The following is a 27,432-nucleotide window of genomic DNA, read 5'->3' as shown; positions in this document are numbered from 1 at the left end:
AAAATTACAGGGTTTTAGGTATTTTTTTTTGTAAATCTTTCCTTTCAAATTTTGACAACTTGAAATGGGTAAGTTTATTAAAACATTTATTTTAATTATTTTAATATTAAAATTAAAGTAATAAAATGTGATATTTTAAATATAAATTTTCTATTATTTATAAAAGAAAATTAAAGTTTTCATAAAACGTTGTTGTATACTAAAAACTTGAAATTTTACCTTAAATTTTTTTTTAAAAAAGAATGAGTAGAAATAATTTTAAGAATTTTTTTCTTTATTCAAATTTCAGTAATATAAATTAAAACGATTTTTGTTTTATGTACTATTTTATTTAGAAATTCGTACATCTCATATAATTTCAAGATATGCTAAAGACACAATGTCATAAAAAATTCTTTTTATGTAATACTAACTTTTTTACATGTGCTTTCAATGGAAACCTCAATCAAATAAACACCAGCTGTGAGTTAAATTCTATTAGTATTATTTTTAAGTCTATTTAATGTCTTGTTTTACTGTATAGTACAGCTATAGATGAAAAAATGTGTTTATATTGTCCAAATTTGAAGTAAACTAAAAAGCTGTTTCACCCTTTTAGGTTTTTCTCTCTGTGTAACTTGTCACTGAATTTATAAATAATTATGTGACCAAAATTTTAACATCATGATTGTAGAAAAAATATAGCCTACTGTTTTTGATATATCAAAATAATTACTGAAATAGTTATAGTTATAATTAAAAATTTCAAATGATTAAATATGTATTTTTTAGTTTCCATATTTACTTTGGTATTCTTAAAAGTAAGGTGTTTATTGCTTATTTTGCAAATACATGTATCACCTACACAGCTAACGAGTTCAACATATTATCATGCAAAAAATTTGACAAATTTACTAATTTTAATTTTTATGTTAACCAAAAGTTACAGAAAGTTTGTCATTTTCTTTATTTCTAACATAGAATAAGCCAAAATAATTATTTATTAGCATACACATTCAACAACAAAGTTTTTTGTAAAGTGTTAGTTGTTATTTATTTTTTATTTGTTACTTAGTATTATATTTGTCAGCAAAACTTTCCTTGCAATTCATTAATCTTTTGATTTATAAAAAAAAGTTTAAATCCTGTAATTAAATTGCTATAAATAGTTATAAATACAAATTATACAGTAATCTTCCTTTTTTGTACCAACATATGTTTCTGTGTTTTAACGAATTAACACACTTCATCTGGGTTCTGTAAAAAAATAAGTACTGTAATGAAAGAAAATAAATATTGTAATGTTAGTCTTTCATTACAGTACTTATTTTTTACAGAACCCAGTTAAAGTGTGTCAATCGGTTAACACACAGAAACATATTTTGGTACTATAAAGGAAAATTACTGTATAGTTTGTTTTTATTTTATATTCCAGTGAACTTGTTTCACTAAAATCTTTTGATATAAAACACTTAAATTTATATTTTGAATAGTTATAAATAGTTATACTTATTTATATTGTTTAAAAAATTACTGCCAGTCTTATTACATTTCTAAGTTAGGCAAAAAAAAAAGCAACTTACCTATTTGGTGTGTTTTAACATTTAAGTTACTTCTTTCTGTAATTAACAGTAAGTGGAATTGAAAATTATAATTTTTAAGAGTAACTAAAAAATAGTTATTTCTATCTAGACTGTGATTTTTATTTCTGAAGTCAGTTGATATCAAGATGAAAAATGTGCAATGTTTATTTAATCGATCTAAAAAAACATTTACTGTTTAGAAAACTCATTCAAAGCTTAACTTAGCAAGTGAAAATTGTTATGTAAGCTACAAACAACATAGTTTTTTGAAAAAAGCTAGATGTATGTCAGTAAAATGAGAGATACTTTTTCAAAATAGTGGTGTATCTGATGTTTTTGCCAAGTTGTCAACACTAAAGAAGTGCTGTTTTGCAATTTATGTTTCAAACAGATATTGCACAGATAAGAAACAAGATTATGTAGTAAAAAAATAGCTAACTTATGTGTTATAAAATAAACATTTAAAACTGAATTAGGTGTTGTTATGTTATTTTTTAAATACAAAATGTGATAGTAATTGATCTTTTATAATAACATTCCTGCTAGTACAAATTTAATTTGTTACTATTTACCATTATCAATAAAAAATCAAACAGTCTGTAATGTGTTTTGAAAACATTTAAAACTAAAATAATTTTATTTTGTAATACCAGCTATGGAAATAAAATCAAATAACTAAGTTTATTTTTAATTTACAAAATTATGCTAATAAAGATCAAATCAATGAAAAAACTCTTTTTCCACAAAAATATCTAACACCTTTGTAATAAACTCTGTCATTCAAGCTATACAAATAGACTCTAAGCAAATATATCAATGACAAAGTTCTATACAAGAAAAAACAACAACCTTTCTTTAAGTGCATCAAACACTAAAGCAGTTAACTCTGTCATGCATAATATGACTCACACAACCAGTCACTGCTTTCATCACACTTTTAATAGAAAACACATGACACACAAGTTGCATAGAATTCAACTAAATGAAGGCCACAATGCTGAGTACTAAAATGCACACCGTTGACCAAGTTAGGCCTGCCAATGGCCTCCTCAAAAGAAAGTACAATTTTTTGTTGGTCTTGGAAAAAATGGAAAAGATTTTGTGGAAAATTAAGGTTCTCAGTTTATTTTTTAAGTCTGGTAGCAGTTTGTTTTTGCTGGAAAGGCTGGATAAAATAAAATAGGGAATATATTTTGTTTGACTTAGCTTGTTTTTACTACTCTTTGGTATTTTTTGTTAAGGTTAATTTTTTTCAAGTTGTAGTTCATTAAATCAAAACTAATTTATTTAGAAAAAATTAAAAGAATTCAGTTTATAGTGCAACCCATTTGGATTTCATTATTTAAATCTATTTTTGGTTATGTTAAAAAAATTCCATTGGATACTTAATCAAGTATTGTATGCAGTTACTGGTTAAATATGTTTATACTTTGTATACTTTAAACCCTGTTATGTTAAGCAGATTCAAAGACTCTTAATTGATCAAAACTAATAATATTTTTCTTTTTAATTTTTCTTAATAATTTTAATTTTGTTCAGCATCTCAACCAGCTTGAAATTTGTTTAAAATTAAAGAAGCAACAATAGTTTATAGAAAATACAGTGCTTTAATATTCTTAAAATTTTATCCAACAAATGCTTAATGGTTTTCTAATAAATCATTTTAAGTGTGATATTAAATATTTATTATCCGTTGAGCCAAAAGCTTTTTTATATTCCATTCAGTGCTCAAATGTTACTAAATTGTTATAACTGCAGTCCAGCAACAAAAAGCTCAACCTGTAGTTTGTTTCTTCGTATAGCCAAAATCACTGAGGGCTCACCATACAAAACAAGTACAATAAGTACTTAAGATTTAACTAGTATTTTTTTGCAACCAAAAGCTTTAGAAAGCTATGTGCATTAGTACATTTAGCATCAAATGCTTTAAGTTTTTAAGCAGCTAAAATCACTTTAGGTTTATATAACAAAACAAATCAAGTCAAGTGCACAAGTTTCTACTAAACATTTTAGTTTTACATCAACCAAAAACTTGAGATTTATGTGATTCTTTACATTTTAGAGCTTTGTGCTTTTTGGAGCATTCAAAGCTTTGTACTTCAAAAAATAAATACTTTACTTATCATTGTCATTGCCAAAATCACTTCAGGTTAATCTATAAAATATTTTTATCTTTTTACTCATAACTTTTATTTATATTGCTTTAGTACTCAAGTTTTTAACTAAAACTTTTTCCCAGTGACTAAAAGATTTATAAAATCATGTGCATTTTTTTGTTCTTTAAACTTAATGAAAAATCCTTAACTTGTGTATAAGTATTTTGCAGCCAAAATCACTTTAAAGTCACCTAACAAAGTTAATTAAATCAAGTATACACAATTTTCCTAGCCCCTAAAAGCTTAAGACAGTGCTGTGCATTAAATTTTTATCTAAGCATTCTGTCAATAAAAAGCTTCACTTATGTTTTTATTGTTAGCCAAAATAATTTTAGGCTCACCTAGCAAATCGTATTAAGTGTACAATGTTTACAAATATATTTTTTCAGCAACCTAAAGCTTTGGAGAGTTATGTCGGGTTTGCAAACCTGCCCAACCAACTTTACAGGAAATCCGTCAAACAGGGATTCGAGTTCACACTGATGGTTGTTGGTTAGTTTTGTTACGTTTTATTTAGGTTTTGTGAAATACATATTTTATGCTAAATAGTTTTCACCAAAATAAGATTATCCTAATGAAAATTTATTAATAAACATAACTAGAGAGTAGAAGTTTTAGTACTTTTTAATAGTTTGTTTCTCCTCTCAAACTTAATTTTTAAAACTTAAAAATTTTTCTCCATGTTTGTATAAACTCTGTTGAAGTTTATTTAATTAGTTAACAATATTAAATTTTCACTTATTAAATTATTGTACCTGAAGATCTGCCATATGTTAGTGAAACTTTAGTGTTCTAATAAACGTTTGGTAACTGAATGTTTTGTTGTTATCTGATTAAGTATACATTTTTATGGTCACAATAACATTTTTTGTTATATATTATCTCATATAGTTTTCTAGGTTAAGAATGTAAAGTTTTTATCATTTGCACGTTTATTAGTCTACAATCATCAATATTTTACAGGCGAATCAGGTCTGGGCAAGTCGACTCTGATCAACTCACTGTTTCTCTCCGACCTCTACTCCGATGACTACCCTGGCCCGTCCCACAGAATACAGAAAACTGTCAAGGTTTGCTTTTAATTTTGTATATTTGTATATGCTAACTATGTGATGATAATTTAGTTGTTTTTTTTAATAATCAAGAATATTTTCATGATTTACCTATATCTCTATAATCAACAAAATCGGCGAAAGTCTGCAGAACAAGTCCGGACTTTCGTTTGCCGTGAGACAAGCTCAAACTTAACAAAAGGGTTGATCATGCCAATTCGATCATCAGACCACAAGTTTCGGTCTCAGTCTACCGAAACTTGTGGTCTGATGATCGAATTGGCATGATCAACCCTTTTATATCTCTATAATAATAAGTTTTACTATGTTTTGTTACATAGGTCCTATACATAAAATATTAATGAAAAAGAGTTGTAGATTTAATTGTTTCAAAAAATATTTTTTAAAATTTAGAAGCCCCCACATAATACAGAAAGTTGTCAATGTTTGCTTTTTGTCTTTAAATCAACGAAATTACTTATTAGGTTTTAATTTATTTTGCCCACTTAATGAGAAATGATATAACTGTGAGAAACTTGATATTTTATATTTTTACATGTTTTGACATTTTCCTAAGTCTCAAACTAATTTATAAAGCTTTAAATCCGTTTTTTAGATGTGTTTTTTCCTTATAGATATTAAAATATGCACCTTAGATTATAGAAGTACTTACTCACAATTAATTTCATTGATATATTTTTAGTATTAAATTAAGTTGAGGCATTGTAAAGCTTTACAACTGCAATAAAAAAAAACAACTACAAGTTTAAATGTAGTAATAATTGTACTTTAGAAATTAAAGCAGTACAGCAGCAAATGATTCATTCAATTAGAATGTTAAGCGTCTGAGTCAGTATTCAATTATTTAGATTAAAAAATTAAAAACTAATCCTTTTAAGTGTTTAAGTTTGAAATGTTCTCATTTTTAAAACAAGATCACTGCTTTTCATTCAAAAAAATAGTGCAGATATTTCACCTACTTAAAAGTTCAGTACTGTAATTTAAATTACTCATATAAATGATTTGTGCTACCAATGATGTGTAATAATTGTGTTGAAACACATTTTAGAAACTTAATTTTCTCAAACAATTTGTTTCTAGTTTATTCAAATAATATTTTTTCTTAAACCAGTTTAACACTTTTAGTTTGAGTAAATAATCATGTTTTTTATAAATACTTTCATTTATAAAATTAGTTTATAAAACAATAGTTTTAAGTATAGTTCAAATATCAAATTATAATACTTTCTTAAAATTATTTTTGGTCTATTTTTGGTGTTTTAACAGAGTTAGTTGTTTAGATAAACTGAGCTAGCAATGTTTTTTAAATAAGAAATAAATTTGGAATTATATTTTGTTATAATTTTACAAAAAAAATTGTTTTTTTGTTTTAAATATTAAGTTTTAAAAACTCCTATAAAAATCGAAAAAAAATTAAAAATATAATACAGCTATAAAAATTATTAAAGTTAGTAAAAGTAATTCATTTTTGACGTAAAGTTTATTATTTTATTTTGCAATCAAACAAGGTTAAAATTTTAATTTGTCAATTCCAAAAATATTGTAGTTTTAAATCACAAGTTTTATTTTCAAACTAAAAATATATATAACATTTAAGCAAAATGATAATCTTAAAATAGTTTATGTAGATAAGTAATAAAATGAATTAAATCTGTGTCACAAGTCTTATAAAATTGTGAAAACGTAATATTTTTATTAAGACAATACAGCCTTTCATAAATGAGCAAAAATTATGCTAAAAATAGTTTCAATTTTCAATAGAATTTAATAACGTCTGTTGAAATGCCTTTAAATTTTCTCAAAACTGAAATTACACAATAGTTTTAGGTCTAAGTTGTGATAAATTGCACAAAACTTAACAGTTGATAAATTAAGTCAGATTGGTAGTAATCTTTAGGTTTAAGAATTTAAAGTTTGAACTCGTAGTAAACTTACAACTTGATGAAAATTTGTTTTAAAATTGATTATGTCGTATTGACCTTATTGTTTTTTACAGTGCGCAATTCACCACAAAGGTCTTTTCAGTGAGCAAAACTTAAAAGGATATTTAAAAAAATCTTCAAAGTATTTTCTGAAATGATTAGTATTAAAATATCTTTAGTGCATTGCTTTAATAATATTTATATAAAAACGATTATCATATTTTCTAGTGAAACAACTAACATTATACTTTGTAATAATGGCGTAATTAATGCTGAAAACAAATACAATAATAATTATTATTGTTTAGTTATCAGGTTGAAACAGCAAAAGGTAATACTTCGCGACCACGGTTATTTGTACAACAATATAATTATAGTTAATAGAATAGTAAAAAAATATAATATTAGTAGTTAATTACTAAAACAACTTTTATTTCATATTCAGGTAGAAACAACGAAAATAATGCTACGCGAACATGGCGTATCATTGAAATTGACTGTTTGCGACACTCCTGGGTTCGGTGATGCTGTCAACAACAACAACTGGTTCGTCTATTGTTTTTTGTTTATTTGTTTGTTTTTTATAATTTATTACTAAATACTTTGAAGCTATCAATTTTTTTTTGTCAACAACTGAAGCAGTAAATTGTAGCCTACTGTAACTGGCTATTTAATTTTGTTACTATTTAGGTTTGTGCACAGTATTTAGAGAACAGTTCACATTAAAAAAACAGTTTATGCATTTTTTATATTTAGTTTTTTCTTTAAATACGTTGAAGATGTCAAAATTTTTTATATTAAGTACAGCTTAACTGTTACTTGGTTATGTCAAACTTTAGTTTTGCGCAATTAAAAAAAAGTTTATTTACAAAGTAAAATTTATTTATAATAATAAGTGTATAATAGTTTAATTATATTTTTTTCTTAAATGTATATACTCTTTTATTTTAAAGTTAATTCTAATACATGGTAAACTGTTATCAGTTAAATATCTAGTTTTTTTTTCAAATAAGACTAATTCAATAATAATCAAATTGCTTACAATAAAAATACTCAGTTTGGTTTTAGAATAATTAACAGCACCAAGTTATATTACACTTTTAACTAAGTCTTACTTAAATCTTGTGATTAAATTTTAAACCGCGAAGTTAAATGAAAAATTATTAATCTGGATTTAATTTGTTAATAAATTCATTATCATGAGTGTTAAAACTATTTAACTGGCATATTTCGATCATTAAAGCAAAGTAATTAATCTTCAAAAGTTACTAATTTTGATAACATACAATAAAATTAGCTTATATATACTTGCTACATTTTTTTCAATTATCATATTCAATTTGTTAATTTTAATAATATTTTATTGGTTACTAATAAGTTGCAAGTTACCCCAAAATAATCAAAATTTTTATGTTTTAGTCAAAATACAAAATTATTCTTATTAGTTTACAAAATACGGAGAAAGTAATTATTTACAAATATCTATAACTGTATGGTTCCGATTTCGTTTAACTCAAGTGTCACTTTGAAATAAATAAAAAACTTTTTAAATGTTGACCCCTGGGTCAAGTGGATTAAATTGCAATCAAGTTTCGGTCTTGTGTCAACAAAACGTGATTGAATGTTTGTTTTTGTAATCACAATTGATTAAATCCTTTGTTTTATTTACCATTAAATAGTTTCATGCCACAAAACAGTTCTAATGTTACTATGTCACTAAAAACTAAAAAGTCTTTGTGATAAGTTCTGTTGTAAGCATCGAAAATTGTATTGGCAAAACGTCTTAATTAAGTAACAAAATGATCATTTGACTTGATTTTAACAAATTTGTAAAAATTGTAAAAAAATAATTGGTAATATAAAAGTACGAAAAGTTTTAACTAATAAATGAAGTATTGTGTCAATTTGAAACAAATTTTATTAATTATGAAGTTAAGAAAAAAAAATTACAAAGTTTGTTTTAAGTAGTTAAATTTAAATTGAAAATACAAATGAGTAATTTTAGATTCTCCCCAGTTTTTAATGAAAATACTTTTATATGATAATGATGAAGTTGACAAAAAAAAAACGTAAGTAGGAAGTAATTAAAGATTCTCACCAAAGCCCAAAATTTAAGATATTGTAAAAATATAAAAACTGGCAGTTCACCTACTAACTAGTGTACAAAAGTCATTAAAAATAGTAAAATTTTTAAGAGTAAATAAAAAGTCGTAAACTCAAAATCTTTGATATAATAAGAACAAAAAAATTGCAATAAGTCTGTCATAAAAAATCGATAAAAGAATAATAGTTTAATGACAGCAAGAGTCTTAAAATAATTTGACAATAAAATAAAATAAAAATAAGAATGAAATCATGAGTATTAAAACAAAACTCGACACAAACTACTGATGACAACTGACACGGTTCATTGAACACGAGTTATTCAGCCAATCACAGGCCTTTTAAACGTCAACTTGCAAGTTCTCCAAGTTGTTTTTGTTTAGAAACTTGTTGCAATGAAATTTTCTTTTAAATAAGCATTTCTTCTACTCGTTTTTTTTTATTCGTATGTATGCTTTAACATAGATTTTTATAGAAAAAACCAGTGTTATCAAAATTGCGGAATTCTAATATTGAAATAATGTTCCTGTTTTGCGTTTGTTAGAAAACAATCAGGTGATTAAAAAGTTGTTGATATTCTTACCAACAAACTTTGTTTTTTTTCTCATTATTTTTTTTCATTTGTTTATGTTTTCGTGACATGAGTTTGTTTGAAAACAGCCAGAAACATGTTGCAATAAAAACTATTTTAATCAAGTTGCTTTTTTTCTTTCGATCAAATTTTCTTTCCTTTTAATTGAGATGTCTGTGACACATATTCGGTTGTAAATTACAAGTGGTTAAAAACTTGCTTAGCTGTTCTTAAAATCACTTGTTTTGTAGCAGACTTGGTTTGAAAATATCTCTTTGACGTATTGTAAGTAAAAAATGATTTTTGATAGTAAATATATTTTCCAATGGTTTCATTACCTAGTCAAAATATGTTAGTTGTTGTGTTGTATGACTGTAAACTGTTCAAAAACAAAAAAAAAAAAGATGTGGTAGATTAAAGTATTTTTAATGTAAGTTTAATTGTTCTTTTAATATTCATAGGTATACTTATTTCTTTGCTTAAATAAAAAAACTTCAAATGAATGATTGCTAGTGAAATTATATTTTTTAACTGTGTTAGTTAAATAGCTTAAGCTATTTAACTAAAGTATTATATTTTTAAACTAATTTCGAATTTTATAATTAAGTTTAGCTTTGGCTGCAGTGTTGAGATTGTTATGAATTGATTTTATTATCTAAAAAAATATTGAAGTTACTGGTATAAAAATTTTAATTTTATAATGTCTAACTAAAAAACTTAAGGGTTTAAAAATTAATATTAATAAAGTTGATATTATTATGAATTAGTTTTATAATTTTCAAAAATTATTGATGTCACTGGTATAAAAGCTGTAATTGTTTACTATCTAAAACTTGTAAGGTTTAAAAAAAATACTTTGTTGGTTTAATACATCTAATTTTGTAAACTGTTTTAAATAAATTTATTTATTATCCGTTGTGTGAAAAAATAAGCTAAACGGAAGCTGATGTTAAGAAAATGTTTAAAACAATCAGTTTATATTTTTTAAACAATAAAAAAGTAGTTTTTTTGTAGTAATTTATCCGTTTTAGTACTTTTTGAGTATACTGTGTAGTATTTTATGTTTTTATGTGGGTTTTTTGTTATTTAATGTTGTTTAGTCTATGCGGTCAAAAAATTTATAAGTCATGTTTTAACTTTTAAATCGATCAAATCAAATTCTATAGTAATTTATTTTGCTCTACATCTGTAAAAGTAAAAGTAGTCTTATATCAAAGTTTCAGTTGTATCAAAAGTTTAAAATATCAGCAGAAACAAAAATGAGTTGAAATTATTTTTATAAAACAGATCATAGCTAAATCTAGTAAAACATGTGTTCATATTTTAGATAACTTAGTAGTTAAATTGTAATAGTTAAAGTAGCATTAGATCTAATAAAATTGATAAAAATGCAACAGTTTAGTTTCGACAATTTTCTTAAGCCATTCAAATTCTTACATCATTATTAACAAAATACTAGCTACTATTTCAAGTTATTGATAATTACTTGATAAATATAATGCTTTTCAATAATGACTAATTCGCACACTAAATAAGTTCAAATGCCATTCCTACTGTTTTACTGTCACATCCGGCAATTCAAGCTTTTTCAAACTAATCTGTATGTATTGGTAGTTTATTTTATGAATATTTTGTTTATTTAAAAAGAATTTTCAGACTTACTCAATTGGTTAACAAATATTTTTACAAATAACTTAAAAAGTAATTTCTTTTACTCAACTTATTTTTAAATGTTTGAACTTATCCGTGTATAGTATTGTATTAGTATATTTATATGGTTAAAATTTGTTTTTTAACCTACACAATTAAAAGACAAATATTCTATTATAATATTTTTTTTTTTAATTTTCATAAGTTAAAAATAGATAACGACAATTTATGACAGTTAAAAAATACTTAGCTTTTTAGACTTGAGGTTCATTATGGTATAACATTTTACAATTTAGCATATAATTAATTATACATAGTAAAAGCGTAATGATTTTAAATCATAAAAAATATAAGTTTCAAAGTTCAGGTATTGATAAATACTATTTGCTAATCAAATAATAAATATATGTATGCTCGCTAAGTGAATAAATAACTTAATAGCCGCGTAAAGTAGTGTGAAAAAATATTTAAAAAGTTATTAAAGTAATTTTTTTTTTGCAATTTAAGTACAATGAATTTTTTTATTATTATATACAAGTTTAAATTTATGCAAATATCTTAACAAGTATATTATAATAACTCTTAATATTACTCTTATATTATAATAATTTTTAAAGTTAGAGTATTTTAATTTTCACACACACTATTGTATATAAGATACTATTGTATCTTAAATGTTATAACATTAATTAAAAAATTAGAAAAAGCAGAACTTGATGAAAAAAAGTAATTACTATGCACTGAAAAAACATTTAAAAATATTATAACGTCACGTTTTAGTAAGTTGTACAAGGAAATAATGCATGTTTCAAGGAATTTGTTCTTATTTTAAACAATTTTAAATATTTGTAAGGAATTAAAAATTAAAAGTGATTTAATTTTTTAGCTGAAGTAAAAGCTTCGTTTGTTAAAAAATAATTGTTAGAAAAGTTTCTTAAATATAACAAACTTTTAGATATTGTATATTTAATGTTTTTGTTATTATAATCTTTGTCATAGGCTTTTTGTTTATTAAAACTTAAGTTTTTAGATTTAGTAGTACAAAAAAGATAATATAAGTTGATAATTAAGATTATTGAATAACTGTTTATTCTACATACCACCAATATTTAAGTTTTCTGTCTATTAAGAATTTACAACCTTAAAATCCAATTTACATCTAAAAAAAATTTTGTAAAAAACTTACATGTCACATTTTCACCAAATTTAAAGAGTAGCACACCCCAAACTTCAAGTGTTTTTTAATTGCTTTGAAGTGAGACATATCAAGTTAAGATTACATCTTGTTGTAACATCCCTACTGACTGGAAACATACATTATCCTGCGTTAATAAAAGTGTACAAGCAAACAGTACATTCTAAGAATTTGTTTAAAATCTAGTCCATGTTCGGTATGATTTGAGTTTAAATAAATCTTGAAAAATTTATCTTTACATAAATAAAAAATTGTCATCAATAAAAGACCCATACCTCTTTTCATTAACTATCTTGTTTGAGTAGTGATACGTATTTAGAGTAAACTTAGATAAAAACTTGAAAAAACCAGGTTGAAAAATATAAGTACTTATACTATTAACTGTTATTTAATTATAGAGTAAATAAAAGATTGAAATTTTATTAAAGTTTATTTGATCTCTTTTTTAAAACAAATTTGTTAAAAATTTACTATTTGTTTTAAAACTTATTAAGTATTGAGTAAATGATCACTAGCTAATATTTTTCAACAAAGAACATGACATCATTTTAATTTTTCATGAAAACATTCAGCATATTTGAAATACCAAGTACTTTACGAGGTTTAAAAGTAGTGTTTGTTTGTGAAAACGAAATAAAAACGTTATACAATTATACTGGCTTAGTGTACAAGTTTATTCGAACAACCGTTCATTAGCAATCAAAATAGTTGTCAATTTTTGCATTTTTGTTTTGAAACAACAACAGATCTGTTAGAACTCAAAAACTAGAAATAAACCATCATTTACAATGTTTTCTCATGTTTAAAAGACGTTTGACAAGCATACTAAAAATTTTCAATTTTTTTACATATACTTAACGAGAATTTAAAAAAATGTACATTTTTCTATCATGTTAAAACACAACTAAACATTGTTCTATGCGTAAGTAATTAATTTTAATTGCTATATATGATGATAGGAACTACCTTTTATAATTTTATTTAAATTAAATAAAAAAGTGCAAATTAAATATTTTGTGTACTTCCAGGTTTCGGTGGCAAAATAAAACTTACGAACTTTTCAAGTATAATAAAATAGTAAACTTAATTAAACTGAAGTAAACTTATTATACTTGAAAAGGTCGTTTTTTTTTGACATCAAATCCTTGTGTAAATAGAACAAGGTTGCCACTTTACCTGAAATCATGGAAAAACCTAAAATTTTAACAATTTTCGCATGTTCAGTAGTATAATTTCGATTTGACTCGAAAAATCTATCATAAAAATAAAGGTTTTTTTTATTTTTTTTTTATTAAAAACATATTAAAAGTAGCTTAACAGTATATTTTAAATTATTTTATACTATTTAACACAGTTTCTTACCTTAAACTTAACTTTAAACTAAAAATAGACCCAAAAACGTGTACATTCAAAAACCTGGAAAAAGTTTTGAAAAAACGAGTGGCAACCCTGATAAAATAATTAATTTTCACATTTTTATTTTTATTTAAATAACCTCTTTCCATTTCAGTAAACCGAGCAATCTTTTTAAGTTAAGACAAATAACTTATATAGTATTAGATTAAAAAAAAGGATTAAACAAACTTTATAAAGCATTGTTTTGTAATATTTGTAGTCTATATTTATAATAATCAGACCGTTTTACACATTTTTGTAAGCTTGTAAGTCCAAGATAGATCTTTTAAAACTATTCTAAAACAAAATTTGACTAAATTTATAACTAAAGTTAAAAATGAAAATACTTTCAAAAGTTTTTATAAAAATTTTCAAAGCATTAACATACATTTGATTACTCTTTTTCTCCTATTAAAATGAGAAATGATTGTTTGAGGAAACCAGAATGCTTTACTATTTTTTCACACATGTGAAAAACAAACTTGTAAAACAATAATTTACATTCGTCTTTTTCTCGTGACTTGATTGTGTTTAAAACAATGCGTTGCGTTATCTCATAAATATCGGTAATGTTGTAAAAAAGGTGCTACTTACTTTTTGACAGGTATTATTATTGTATGTATAGGGCTTTTAATGACAGGCCATGATAGTGGTTTTCAACTTAAAAAATAACTCACAAATGTTCTTATGTTTGCAAAAATTTGAACAACAGTTGTTATTGTGATGTTATTAATTTTACTAACATTGCAATGTATAAATATAGCTGATTAGTAGTTACGCACAAAGTTTAGTGCTGATAAAAATATGTGTACTATAATCAAAATATAGTAATTAGTTAACAAAACTTGTAGTCTCTCGTACAATATTTCAAAAATATGGATGACTTTGGTGAATAGTTTGAGTTTCTGAGAGTATACTTCTTTGTAATGTTCTTTGTTTGATGTACAAAAATGAGTTTTTAATGATGGTTTACGACGGTCTTCTAAGTAGTATTTTTAAAAAGAAGTTCATTGTAGTTAAGTTTCTGTTGTGGTTTTACAGATAATTCTACATGCGTTTTCTTATTAACAACAGCGAGTAAAAATTATTCGTGACCTCATTTAAATTCTTAAACATTTAAAATAGTAAAATTTTTATATTCAAGTAGGAGTAATTTTTTTGTAAATTTATTCCTGGTTTAAAAAAATAACTATAGTAGTACAATATTTTTCTGATAACTATACATTTTGAATTTTTATTCAGAAAAAAAAAAAACAGATATATTAATTTTAAACTCAAACTAACCTTTGATTATCACAATAGTTGTTGTATTTGTAGTCAAGTTCTTGATTGAGTAAAGTATTTATAACTTTTTAAAGTTAATTAGTTTCTGGCAAATAACTGATAAAGTTTACAAAGCAAGCGTTATATTTTTATATCTATGTTTTAACAAAGCACAATTCTTAAATATGAAATAAGTTTTCATAAAATAAATGTTTAACCACCTTGTGGTTAATAGCTTCAGGTAACTTTAGTAAATAAATTGATAATATTTCGAACACTTATTGGATTAAAAATAATAAAGTATTGAAACACTTTATTTTTTTGATAGTTTAATAAAATGTATAACTTTAACTAAGATTTTATAACTTAATAGATTTTATTTTGGTAATTTATTCCTTGTTTTCGGGCTTAAGTAAGTTTAATTTACAAAACTATAGTAAATGAAGAAAAACAAAAGTCAAATTATTAATATTTCATTTTATGCATCTGTGTTGATCAAGTAGTTATAATTGACTATGGTCATTAGTTCAGCTTCTTAAGTCTTTATAGAGTTTTTCCTAGAAAATATTCCTTTGTATTGTATTAAGTTTGAATATATTTTAAAATATTATCACGGTTGTTAACTTCTCGGCAAAAGTAAAAATATTGATTAACGCGCTAACTTCAGTACAGTATATGCTTTGTTCATTAACACTGAGTTGTTATATTTTAAACTAATTACGCAATTGGTGTTCTGTCGCCTGAAAAATCGATGTTTTCACTATTTTTACGTTCTACAATTTTGAAATATATGTAAGACTATTTTATTAAGAGCTTACACAAATCTAGAAAGATTTTTATGAAGCTAAGGCTTATAAAGTTATCACTTGTACAAAAAATAAGTTTTTGCATGTGAAATAAGTGTTAAAATTTTTGTCTATTTTGCTTATAATAATTACTTTAAAATCTCTATTAAATCACAGGTGGAGAAGTTGTAAAACCCGCACATTCAAGAATAAATTTTAATTTATGTCCTACTAGGTACTTATTAAAGCGGGTATAATAGTTCTACTATGATCACTTATTTGTGTTAAGTACTATTGAAATAACGAAAAGTTGTTTTAACAACCTAATTTTATGAAGTGTTTGTTGTAAAGCAGCTAAATTATGTAGAGGTCAATTTAAAAAAGACTATACACTGTAAACTACTGGTTGTCTCGACATATCTTAAATAATATTATTATATCTTAACCAACTGGTTTTCTTGAGCTTTAGGAGCAATGGAATAGCCATACAAAAATTAATGATAAGTGAATTTATTATCATATTGGTGGTTGGGAGTCATTTATCAACCATGAAAAATGTTATTGGTATGATTTTTTTTATTTACCTTTTAAAGAATTATTCATTTCTACATTTGGGAGTCAGTTATCAACCATAATGAATCGAGACAATAATCTTGAGTATATTTGTAATTTCTCATATTGAGATAGATTATTACCTTGTGTATTTAATGAATAAAATAGCTAATTGTAAGCTTTATTTACACTATATTTAAGATTATTTATTTATAACAATCGAGACAATGATCTTGAGTATATTTGTAATTTTTTTATATTCAGACAGATTACTTGTGATTAACCTTGTGTGTTTAATAAGTAAATAGCTTATTGTAAGTTAAGTTTAAAATTTATTATTTCTAACAGTTGGGAGCCAGTAATCAACCACATTGAATCGAAATTCGAGGATTACTTGAACGCAGAGAGTGAAGTGCAGAGAACCACACTCACTGACAACAGGGTTCACTGTTGCCTCTATTTCATCGCACCTACTGGCCATGGGTAAGTCTTTTTATTTTACTATTATATTTATTTGTTTTACACCAAAACTTTGTTGTATCTGTTTATTTCACGAAGTAAGTAACTAAAAAAATTTTTAAACATCTAATAAACTATACAGTTTGTTTTTTATAAAACTTTACCTGAAGGTGCGCTAGACCAAAATGTTTTTAAAAAACTCTTCAAAAAAGACTTAAACAAGTTTCAAAATAAAAATCAATACCAGTGCAAAACTGTCAATGAATACCACTATATAAATAAATTAAAAATAATTTCCTCATTAAGTAACATCTTCATACCAGGCTGAAGCCACTGGATATCGAGTTTATGAAGCAACTGCACGACAAAGTCAACATAATTCCGTTGATTGCAAAAGCTGACACGATGACCCCTGAGGAATGCGCTCAGTTTAAACTTCAGGTACTTTAAACAATATCAGACAGTTTTGTTATTACTTTGTTTCTAACATTTTTTAACAACTAAGATAGCAAGTAGAAAAGTAAGCTAATAGTTTTAACCTAAATAATTGTTATAAATGTTATATAGTAATCCTCTCAGTTTATATTGCTAGTTAACAAGAACTTTTACTATTGTGCTTTAATTCTAGCAGGATTGTGTAAATGTAATAATCATAGTAATTTTTTTCTGGATAAAAAATTAAATAGAAGAATTAACAATTAGAGTTTCTAAATATATTTACAAAATTGATTGAAAAACAGATTAAAAAGGAAATTGAAGAAAATAACATAAGAATCTACGAATTTCCAGAAAATGACCAGGATCAAGACGATGAAAATCCCAATGTTTGTTTTAATTATTAATAAACATTGCAAATATAATATTAAATATAATAACTTACATAAGTATGTCAATATTTAAGAAGAAATCCGTTTTTAAATAATCCTAATTTGTTTTTAAATTTAAGAGCACATAATCTCGTGATCAAAACCGCTAAGTATAAGTTGTTTATTTATTCAAATTTATATTATATACAAATCTATATTAGAAACCATGGAGAAACAATCTAATTTAAGTATCAAATTTCTTAAAACTAAATGTTAAAAGTCGTTTTTTCACACACTTAAATTAAATACTTGATAGTTGTTTTCAAACCAAAAGTAGTTTTTGTAAGTTACATTATTAAGTTTAGTTTTTATTAATAAGTGTTTAAATTCGGTTTTAATGTTTTCAAAACTTAACTAAACAAACCGTTGTTCGTACGATCGTTATATTACAGTGTATACATTATTAAATTTGTTATTATTAACTATATTTTCTAATCTAACTATTTTCAGGAAATAACGAAATAAATAAAATTAAAGGCATACGGGGGGGTCCACCTTGATTTTTACAAGTTGTTCTTTTTTTATAGAATTTTATCTGAGCCATCAGACATTTTTACCTGCTTGAAAAAATTCAAAGTATTTTTTGAGATATGAGCGATCAAAGTCGGTAACTTCAATAGGTTCCTAAAGGAAGGCGCAAACTAAAAACGCGAAAAAAGACCGGTTCACTAAAAATCTATCTCCTCCTTCATTTTTTAAGCAATTTTCTTCAAATTTTTACAGAAAGTGTATTATTAAATTGTAAAAAGATTGAATGCAGGAATTTTTGAAATTTTGAAAAATAAAATTTTTATTAAAAAAAAAACCACCTATTCTTTTTGTTTTTTTGTCTAAAATTTTTATTTACTAATATTTTTAAAATTTCAACATTCAAAGTCTTTTAAACTATAAAAGGAACGTTTCCTGAAAATTTGAGGTCTCTAGCTCAAAAAATGAAGGAGAAGATAGATTTTTAAAGATTTTTTTAATTTCCGAGAAAATTGACCACAAAAAGTTTGCGGTCCATACGTTTGTATCGGAAACTTTTTATAAAAATTACAATATCTCAAAACTTAAATAAGATTTTTAAATTTTATAAAAACTTGCCTGTAGTTTGTACTTTAAGCTTTCATATAAGATCCAATGTTATTTTTAGTAAAAAAAATGTCGGACTCCCCCTATGCCCTTAATTACTACTTTCCAATGTATTATAGAACTAGTTAATTTATTATAGTGCCGAGTGCCATTCGCAGTAGTAGGCAGCAAAACTGTCATTGAAAACATAATAAAATATTTATTATCATATAAAATACTAATATTTGTTATTTTGACAGTTCCGTGTATGACTATATTATTAGTCGCAACTAAAATAAAAACGAATACTGTTCGTACGATGATTATATTTAAATGCCTTCATTTAAAACTAAAATGATATTCCACATAATATTACCAATTATTTTTTCCAGTGTCGAGTACCATTCGCAGTAGTTGGTAGCAACACTGTCATTGAAAAAGACGGCAAAAAAGTAAGAGGTAGAAAATATCCGTGGGGCATTGCTGAAGGTATTAATTAACTATTATTACCATTAGTATTTTTATTAACAAATTAAAAATAAATATCCTGATTAGTTGAAACCAGACATGTTAAAAAGCTCTGCTTTGTTTACTCGAGCGTGAAATTACTAACTTAAAACAAACCAAAGTTTATACGCTTCATTGCTGAATTACCATAGTAACTATTAGCATTTTACCAACTCTGGTTGAAACTACATTTCAAACAATTATTTTACCATGTAAACTATAACATTATATTTCTTAACCACACTATGATCATTTTCCACTAAAACCTGATTTGAGCTGATTACATTTTCTTAAATCCTTAAAAAGTTATAAGTTTTTATGTAAAAGTATTACATGAGTTTTATGAAGTTTGCTTTGGTTTTCTGAGAAATTTAAACTCCCTTTTTTATCTGTTGTAAAAACTTGAGTCATCAAATTTTTAGCAGCTAAAGTCTCTAGTAAAGTAAGAAAAAATAGTCAACAGTTTTTATTTTTCTTGTTTCAAATACTTATAACAAAGTTTAAGACAGCCTTCTACAATTTTTTCATTTTTTTCTAACTCAATAACTTTTTTAAATAAGAAATATTTCTTAAATAAAATATATTTAGAGTACATACTTGGAATTTGTAAGGTCGTATTAAATGGTAAAGTAGTACAGTAACCTCTCGCTTATTTACGCACATTGTGTCCACAGAAAAAATGCGTAAAGATACGAGAGGTACAAAATATACTTACTATAATTGCTGTTATTTTGAAATTGCTTCTACTTAAAAGCAGACCTGGGACTTTCCCACTTTTAACATTTTGTTTACTTTATTTATAAATATGAAAACAAAAGACAAAACTATACATATATTAAAAAAAAATTATATAAAAAAAAAACACCAAATGAAAATTGGTGATATGATTACTAAAAAAACAATTGAAACTTATGTTAATTGTAAGCTCTATATTTATTAAGTATCACTGCTACTTTTTGCTAAAGAGTTTTATTAGATTTCATTTTTGTATGTTTATTCAAATATAGGGCAATAGTGCTGTATTATTAATTTGTGTTTTAAACTCTCATTATTACATTATACTTTCATTATTTAAACAGTCATATTTCTTTTAGAATTTTAAATTAATCTCTTATTGTTAACAAAATTTCTGATATAATGAGGTATAACTAATTTTTTATCAATTAGTCAAGGAGCATAAGTTTATAAAGTCTAAAGATATAGAGAAGTGAGTTAGCATTTAAAAACAAATTTTAAATTAAAAATTTACAATAAACCTAATTGGTGCAACATTAATAAAATAAAAAAACATATTAATTTTTTTTTTAAATTCTAAAATGCGTTTCAGAACGAGATGCGTAACGTCATAAGTGCGTAAAGATGCGAGAGGTTACTGTAGTTAATGGTAATACTTTCATCTTACTTTGTTTTAGTTCGCATATTTATTAACAAGTAGACTTAAAGTTACTAACAACACAATAAGACAGAACAAACAAGCAATAATAATTAAGAAGTAAACAAAACAGTAACTGAATTAAACTTAACATCCATTTTTTTCAGTTGAGAACATTGACCATTGCGATTTCACAGTATTGAGAGATATGCTTATAAGGTATGTTTATTTATTTATTACTTTGTTTATTTACAAAAAAAGTATAAATGATATCTGCTTATCAGATTTATTACTATTTTTTTATTAAGCTAGCTTAATTTACGTTTAAACTAAGTATCATTGATTTAGTTTGAGTGAAATCTGGCATCATAATATATTAAGGTATTTCTTATTTTATGTAAAATCTGGTAGCTAGGTTATTTAAATTGTAGTTGTACTAATCATTCTATTTAAGTTCATTATATGTATCAAAGTTGAAGTAAAGAATAAGTTGTATCATAAAGTTAGCGTTTTACAATTTTTACTTAAAAAGCCGATTTACACTGTCCTTCTAACCACTGTGTTTAAAATGAGTAGTTGTGTGAAGCTGATATAATTTATATAAATTTGTTTAATTAACAATGATATGCAATAATATGTTGTTCTAGACAGCGCAGAAAGATTAAATTTATTCAAAACTAGTTTTATAGAAATTGCACCACCATAATTTCTTTATAAAGAAGCAAATTATATAAGATAACTTCTCAAGTTATAGTAATTCATGTTAAAAAAACAGTCTAATCGGTCAACTAAGTTCAGTGCTTTGATCCCAATTTTTTTCATTGAATTACGTTACATATTACTTATCAATTCATAAATTAGCAGAAGAAAAAGGATAGAAATAAACATGTTTTAAGTTGAATCACGCAATAACTATCTCATCCAATTAGTATAACATTATATTACATGGGAAAATTATATGTATATACAACTTACTATATAAGAAATCAATCTATGTTGTTTAATGCTGCGTTAAAAAGTGGCAGAGTAGATATAGTATGGATTTTAAAGTTTCATCCTAAGAACAATTTTCTAATCTTAATTAGTTTATTGTAGTATATTTATTTAAATATTTTAAATTACATGGGAAAATTATGTATATACAACTTATGTTATAGTATAAAACGTCAATGTATGTAGTTGAATGCTGCGTTATATTGCTCATGTTCATGCTTTTGTGACGTAATAAAAAATATTTTCTAGCTTGTGGTAAGCTACAACTGTTATTATAGGGTTATACTCAATAACTATTTTGATGAAGCGTTATGAAAACATTTTTTCAGCTAAATTTAATAAAAATTGTAAATAAATTTAGTAAGTGTATTTTGTCTACACTTTTAAATGAACTAGTTTACTGATTAAATCAGTGCATCCATTGGATAAATATATTTTATTTGAACTGTTAAGTTTTGTGTACAGACAAACATTAAAAAGTTTTTACTAATTGCTTTTTTTTGTTTATTTTCAGTTAGGTTTGTATTCATTTTAAAATTAACACTTTTTTTTTTCTTTTATGCTTTCTAGTTAGGTTTAATATCAATACATAATTTTTACAAACAATTTGTAAAGAAGTTATATTATTTTTTAACCAACAGAACTCACATGCAAGATTTGAAAGATGTAACCAACAATGTTCACTACGAAAACTTCAGAAGCAAAAAACTGAGCTCAGTTACTACGACTGATACTTCATCTGCTAATGACAAGTATGTATTGAGTGAAAAAATGATTACAATTTTTCATCTTAAATGCCAGATCCCTGCTAGATAAATGCAAGTGTTTAATAAAACTCATGTAATTTATATACTGTAGTTGTAGAAGACAACAAAACTGCTTATGTAAAAAAGCAAAGGTAACGAAATTATAATATAAGTTCTATTTCTAATAAACCAATCTTAATAATTTCACTTGTCCAGTGTATAACCTTTTTAAGATATTGTACACTATTCTTTTAGTTCCTGCAGTTATAAAATCAACTCCTGGAAAATACTTACCAAGATCCCCAATTGGAATCCTGCAACTTTAAAATGAACTTGTAATAAAAACGGCCAACTTAATTATTGATATCAGCTAATTCCCAAATAAAACTTTACACACAATAAACTAGATTTCACAATTGAATAATTTTTAACCAGATCACCGATCGGCATATTGCAAGACGAAAAGTACAACTGAGTATAACTTAATATAAATAAAACTTGATAATTTTCATCCAGATCACCGATTGGAATCCTGCAAGACGAGAAGGCGGCTCACATGATCAAAATGAGGAAGATGGAAAACGAGATGGAGGACGTTTTCAGGCAGAAAGTTGACGAGAAGAGGAAGAAGTTGATTGATAGTGAGGCTGATGTGAGTGTATTATGTGTACATGTGTATAATTTGTTTGTTATATGAAAAAATGGTGTGCATTTAGTTGGTACATTTGCCATTAGTTACACATATAATACATTTTTTAAATTTATAACAAAAAAGGAATTCATTGACAATTAGGCTGATGAAAGTGTAAGTATCTGTATTTGTTACACATGCTGTTTGTTGTACATATGCTGTAAGTGGTAATTGTTTGTAAATTAAAGTGGCATATAAAAACACTAAAGTGATTAGATTTTTTTTTTCTACAAGCTAGTGTAAGCTAATTTTTGTATATCTTTAAAATACACATGCTGTATTATATTATAGTTAGTTGGTATGAGTTTTAGGTCACTTTTTGTAAAACAATAAAATCAGATAAGATTGAGTTTTGTTGATTCATAAGCAATTTTATTACAAAAATCTTCAGAAAACTCATTATTATTTATCGCTGAAGTAGTTTTCATTTCTTTAACAAAGTTCCAATCTTCTAATGTAATTTCAATATTTTTTAACTAGTGTTTTTATATTTATGATGTATAAAAAAATGTTTAATATACGTAACTGAATTAAGTAATTTACTAGAAATGATATTACAACTTAAATTTAACTTTGTAACTTGTTTTTACATGAGTTTTTTTAATATTTTTCTACCCATTAGATATGTATTCAAAAAGACGATAAACCACCCAAAAATGAAACCGAAGTATTTGCATTTTTATTCACACGCTCTTTTTATCATATTAATACTTATTACTCATATATAGTTAATTTTAAAGTACATATTTATAAACATTTATATATTCACACTGATTTTATTATGTTAATAGTATTATTCCTACGTTGTTATAATTATATTAGTAACTTTTAATTACAGATAGTTTTTTTTTAAATGAACAATACTTACTCACATTATTATCACATATTAACCTGATATATCAAAGCTTAGGTTTCACATACAATTTGATGTTTATTAACATTATTTATTCATATATAACATATATAAATTTGTTGCATTAAATACAAATTAACAATATAACACGACAAACTGTTTGTTTGTGTTGTTTAGTTTTTTATTTACACTTTGCAAGTCCTTTGTTTTTCGATAAGATACACTTAACTAATAAAGAAATCAACAAAACTTCAATCCCAAAGTACATTTGTTTATATGGACATTGAAACCTTTTTCATTTTAAAGTTTTTATTTTTAATAATTTAATATTTTATTATCATGCTTAATTTACTACCACTCATTCTCCATAAAATAAATTTATATGTAAAAACAAACATTTTAATAATAAAAAGCTATCTAGTTCGATATGAATCATTTATTTTTAATTTTTTTTAGAAAAGTTTAGTAAAAACAAGAAATTAAAAATTACAAAAACAATTTATTTAAAGATAACACCAGGCTTAAAGTACACTTATTTGTTTTTGTATACTCCTGTATAATCTTAGTTTCACTGTTACTTTTTTATTAAAATGAATTGTTTTAAAAAACATAAATCTAAAACTTTAATGAGTTAAATGACCATGATATTGAATTTCTGTTAATATTTTAATTCAGAAATGTATTTAGAATAGCAACAAAATAAATGTTGTACACTTAATATTTATGAATTAACTAAATATTCAACATGACAACAGTAACAAAAATTATCTTTAAAACTATACTATACCATTAGCTGTATTGTTATAAAATCTATTATTTTATCTACTGTTTTGGGAAAAACAAATACAATACACAAAAATAACTTCAAACAGTTTCAAAAAAAAAAGCGCTAGTTTGCACATCGTCGCAGAGTAGTAAATAAAAACTTAAGTCATTTGTTACAACTAGATAAACAAATAATAAAAATAATGTTTAATAATAAGTACAAACACAGTACACACATTTTCGTTGTTTATAATTGAACTTATTTTATTTTTTAACACAGGGTTTTCTTAGGTAATCAATGTTGCCCCTTTAGGGACTAGCTTCTAGGGGGCGTTAGTTGTTAAGTATGGCGGTGAAAAAGTAAATGGGTAGACAACTATTAAAGGGACATTTGATTTTTAAATTTAAATATTTTAGCCTGATTGAGGGCGTTTATGAAAATAAGTTAAGGAAACCGTGGTCTAAAACCTTCTGCAAATAAATGCAATTATTTTCCAAGATTTTCAAAATATGAAATATAGGTGCATCCATTTGCAGAAAGTTTTACTAGTTTGATTTGAATATAATTACGTTAAAAGATGTATCTTCTTCATAGATTATTAATCCAACAAATGAATATTCAGCTCGCGAGAAGGCACGAAGCAATGAAGAAGAAACTGGAGAACGAGTACCACTTGCTGGAGGAGAGGAGAAAGAAGTTCGAACAAGATAAGATGGAGTTTGAGAGGGAACAGGAGAAAGTGAGGGAGGAAATGAAAAAGAATGAACAAAAGTTTGTTTGAATTTGTTTTATTAAATAAGTAAGAGAAAGTGTGGAAAAGGTGTTAGATTTTATAAGATTCTTCAAAGTTGAAAGTTAGATCTAAGAGTATATATTAAGTTTTGATTAGCTGGTTGAATTGGTAACAGCGGTTCCTTGATTTAAAACAGTTTTAATTGTAAAGATGGGTTGTAATGTTGATTAAAAGTTTATTTTTAATTAAAAGATCCTTTCATTATTTAAGTTTGTAAAAGGTGGCAAATACTTTTTTTGAGAGGTTTAATTGTTTGAAAAGTTTGATAAAAAACTTTAATACTTTGTTTTAAATTTAACTCTATAAAAATGTATAACTTGTTTTTTTTTGTAACTAAAAGGGACAAAATAAGTTTTTAAGTACTTTTTGTGGGAACAAAAAAGTTAAAGAAAATAAAGTATTCCTAAAGGAGCTCAGTTTCAATACCAAGCTAAAAACTGTTAGACCAGGGTTTCCCAAAGTGGTCCATAAAAAAAGTTGTTGGCTTATTTAAGGGTAGTTTGATTAGAAATCTTGTTGAAAGGGGCCATAACTTTTTTTATTTCTTTAAAGGGCCTTATGAAAAAAAAAAAGGAAACTGTGCTGTAGACTATAAAATGTTTAACATTTTAATGTTTTGTAGTTCGAAGTTTGGTTGGATTTTGTCTTGTTTGTTTTGTTAATGATGTTTTTGTTTTTTCATGTATTTTTTATCAGTAGTTTAATCTAAACTAATTTTTAAAAGTACTCAATATTACGGCATGCTTATATACCTAGTTTTTTACATTCATGTTTACTTATATTTTAATTTCATCTTTAGATGATTTATTATATTTAAGGGCCAACATTTTAATTTATCATCAAGATATATCTAAATGTTCATACTTTTCAAAGGTTTCAATTTTTATTGCTAATCTAGAAATTTCTAATTAAAATTGATTTATGCAAGTTCTTATAATTTGTTTAGTCATAATTTTTCCCGCCAATTTCGAGACTTCTCATTGGTTAATAATTTTTTTAATTCCTCCAATCAGGGGCGGTCGAGGCAAGGGAAAGAACAAGCTTTTTTGAAAAACCATCGACAATCGAGCTATATGGGATCAAGCAAAAAAAATCTGGATTGCAAATTTATCAGTTATTATTTATTTTATTTGAACAATTTTATTTTTCATTGATAGCCTGGTGATTAAGTAAAAAGTTATCATCTAATTTTTTCATTGTTCTCTTAGTTTAAATTACAATGTTCTTTGTTATTCCAGTAAAAGTTGCTACCTAATCTTTATAAATTCTTGCCTCTTTGTTTTCTAAAACTTTGTTGAGAGAATTGGATTACCAATATACCTGAGTTAAAATGCACAAATTAAATACTTTGATTACGGACTGAATTAAATATAGAATAAATAAAACCCAATTTTGTGTATTTTTCAATGTGTTTATTGTTTTTTTTTTGCACTTTTTTGTTTGTTTTTTGTTTCTGCTCGCATGTTGAATACCCTGTTGTTTTCTGTGTTGGAGTTAAAAAAACAATTAACAAAAATTAAATTAAACATAATACAGCACTCGAACTCTGGGCAGAAGAAAGAAATGGTAATTTTTGTTTGTGACGTCATAAATACCAGTGTTGTGATGTAAAAATGATGACATCACACGATGGCTTTTTATTTTTGCTGCTTTCTGTCTAACACCTTCTTTTTTTAATTTTATATTATATTTAAACAAAATTGTGAGACTTTAGTTATTCGACAGAGATTTTTAAACGTCTTGTCTCATAGAATTTAATTTTCAAAATTTCACACATACATTTATCTCATTTTTGTTTTGAAAAAAAAACCGTGTTTCTTTTCTTAAACACATTTTACTTAAAAAAGAATAAAATTAGTTTTTGTGTGTGTTAATTTTCTATACAATTACTCATTTAAATGCAAATTACAATAATGTGGCCTTCCTATTTTAAATACCTTAAGTTTTCCGAAGCACAATTTTCAGTTTACAAAATCTTTTTTTTATTAACATTAAATTTTTGAACTACTAAATATTAGTTATTGCTTTCTATTTTAAATCGATATTCCTTTTTACAGCTTGTTTATATTATCGCAATGGCATTTTTCTATTAATAAATTGTATTGC

The 27,432-nt window shown here is 24.9% G+C and overlaps 1 protein-coding gene across 2 annotated transcripts; it reads left to right on the top strand.

The window, feature by feature from the left end:
• Nucleotides 1–9: 9 nt before the first annotated feature.
• Nucleotides 10–27,432, top strand: LOC145835140 (septin-7-like). 2 transcript variants are annotated; one of them, XM_082942685.1, is made up of 13 exons: nt 10–67; nt 4,108–4,210; nt 4,682–4,788; nt 7,159–7,259; nt 16,576–16,710; nt 17,010–17,127; nt 17,427–17,510; nt 18,998–19,094; nt 20,652–20,703; nt 22,119–22,229; nt 22,740–22,875; nt 25,156–25,304; nt 26,340–27,432. In XM_082942685.1, exons 1-13 carry the CDS (start codon nt 65–67, stop codon nt 26,374–26,376), a joined length of 1,233 nt encoding a protein of 410 aa, XP_082798811.1. In that variant the 5' UTR covers nt 10–64; the 3' UTR covers nt 26,377–27,432. The 2 variants fall into 2 exon arrangements, with proteins under 2 accessions (XP_082798811.1, XP_082798812.1); XM_082942686.1 differs by lacking the exon at nt 10–67 and adding an exon at nt 444–462.

Source organism: Thalia democratica, chromosome 4 (assembly GCF_965202585.1).
Source record: "Thalia democratica chromosome 4, ktThaDemo2.hap1.1, whole genome shotgun sequence".
In the NCBI taxonomy this organism is placed as follows: Eukaryota; Metazoa; Chordata; class Thaliacea; order Salpida; family Salpidae; genus Thalia; species Thalia democratica.
The sequence above is the reverse complement of the archived record's forward strand: the minus strand, read 5'-3'. Positions and strand labels throughout refer to the sequence as shown.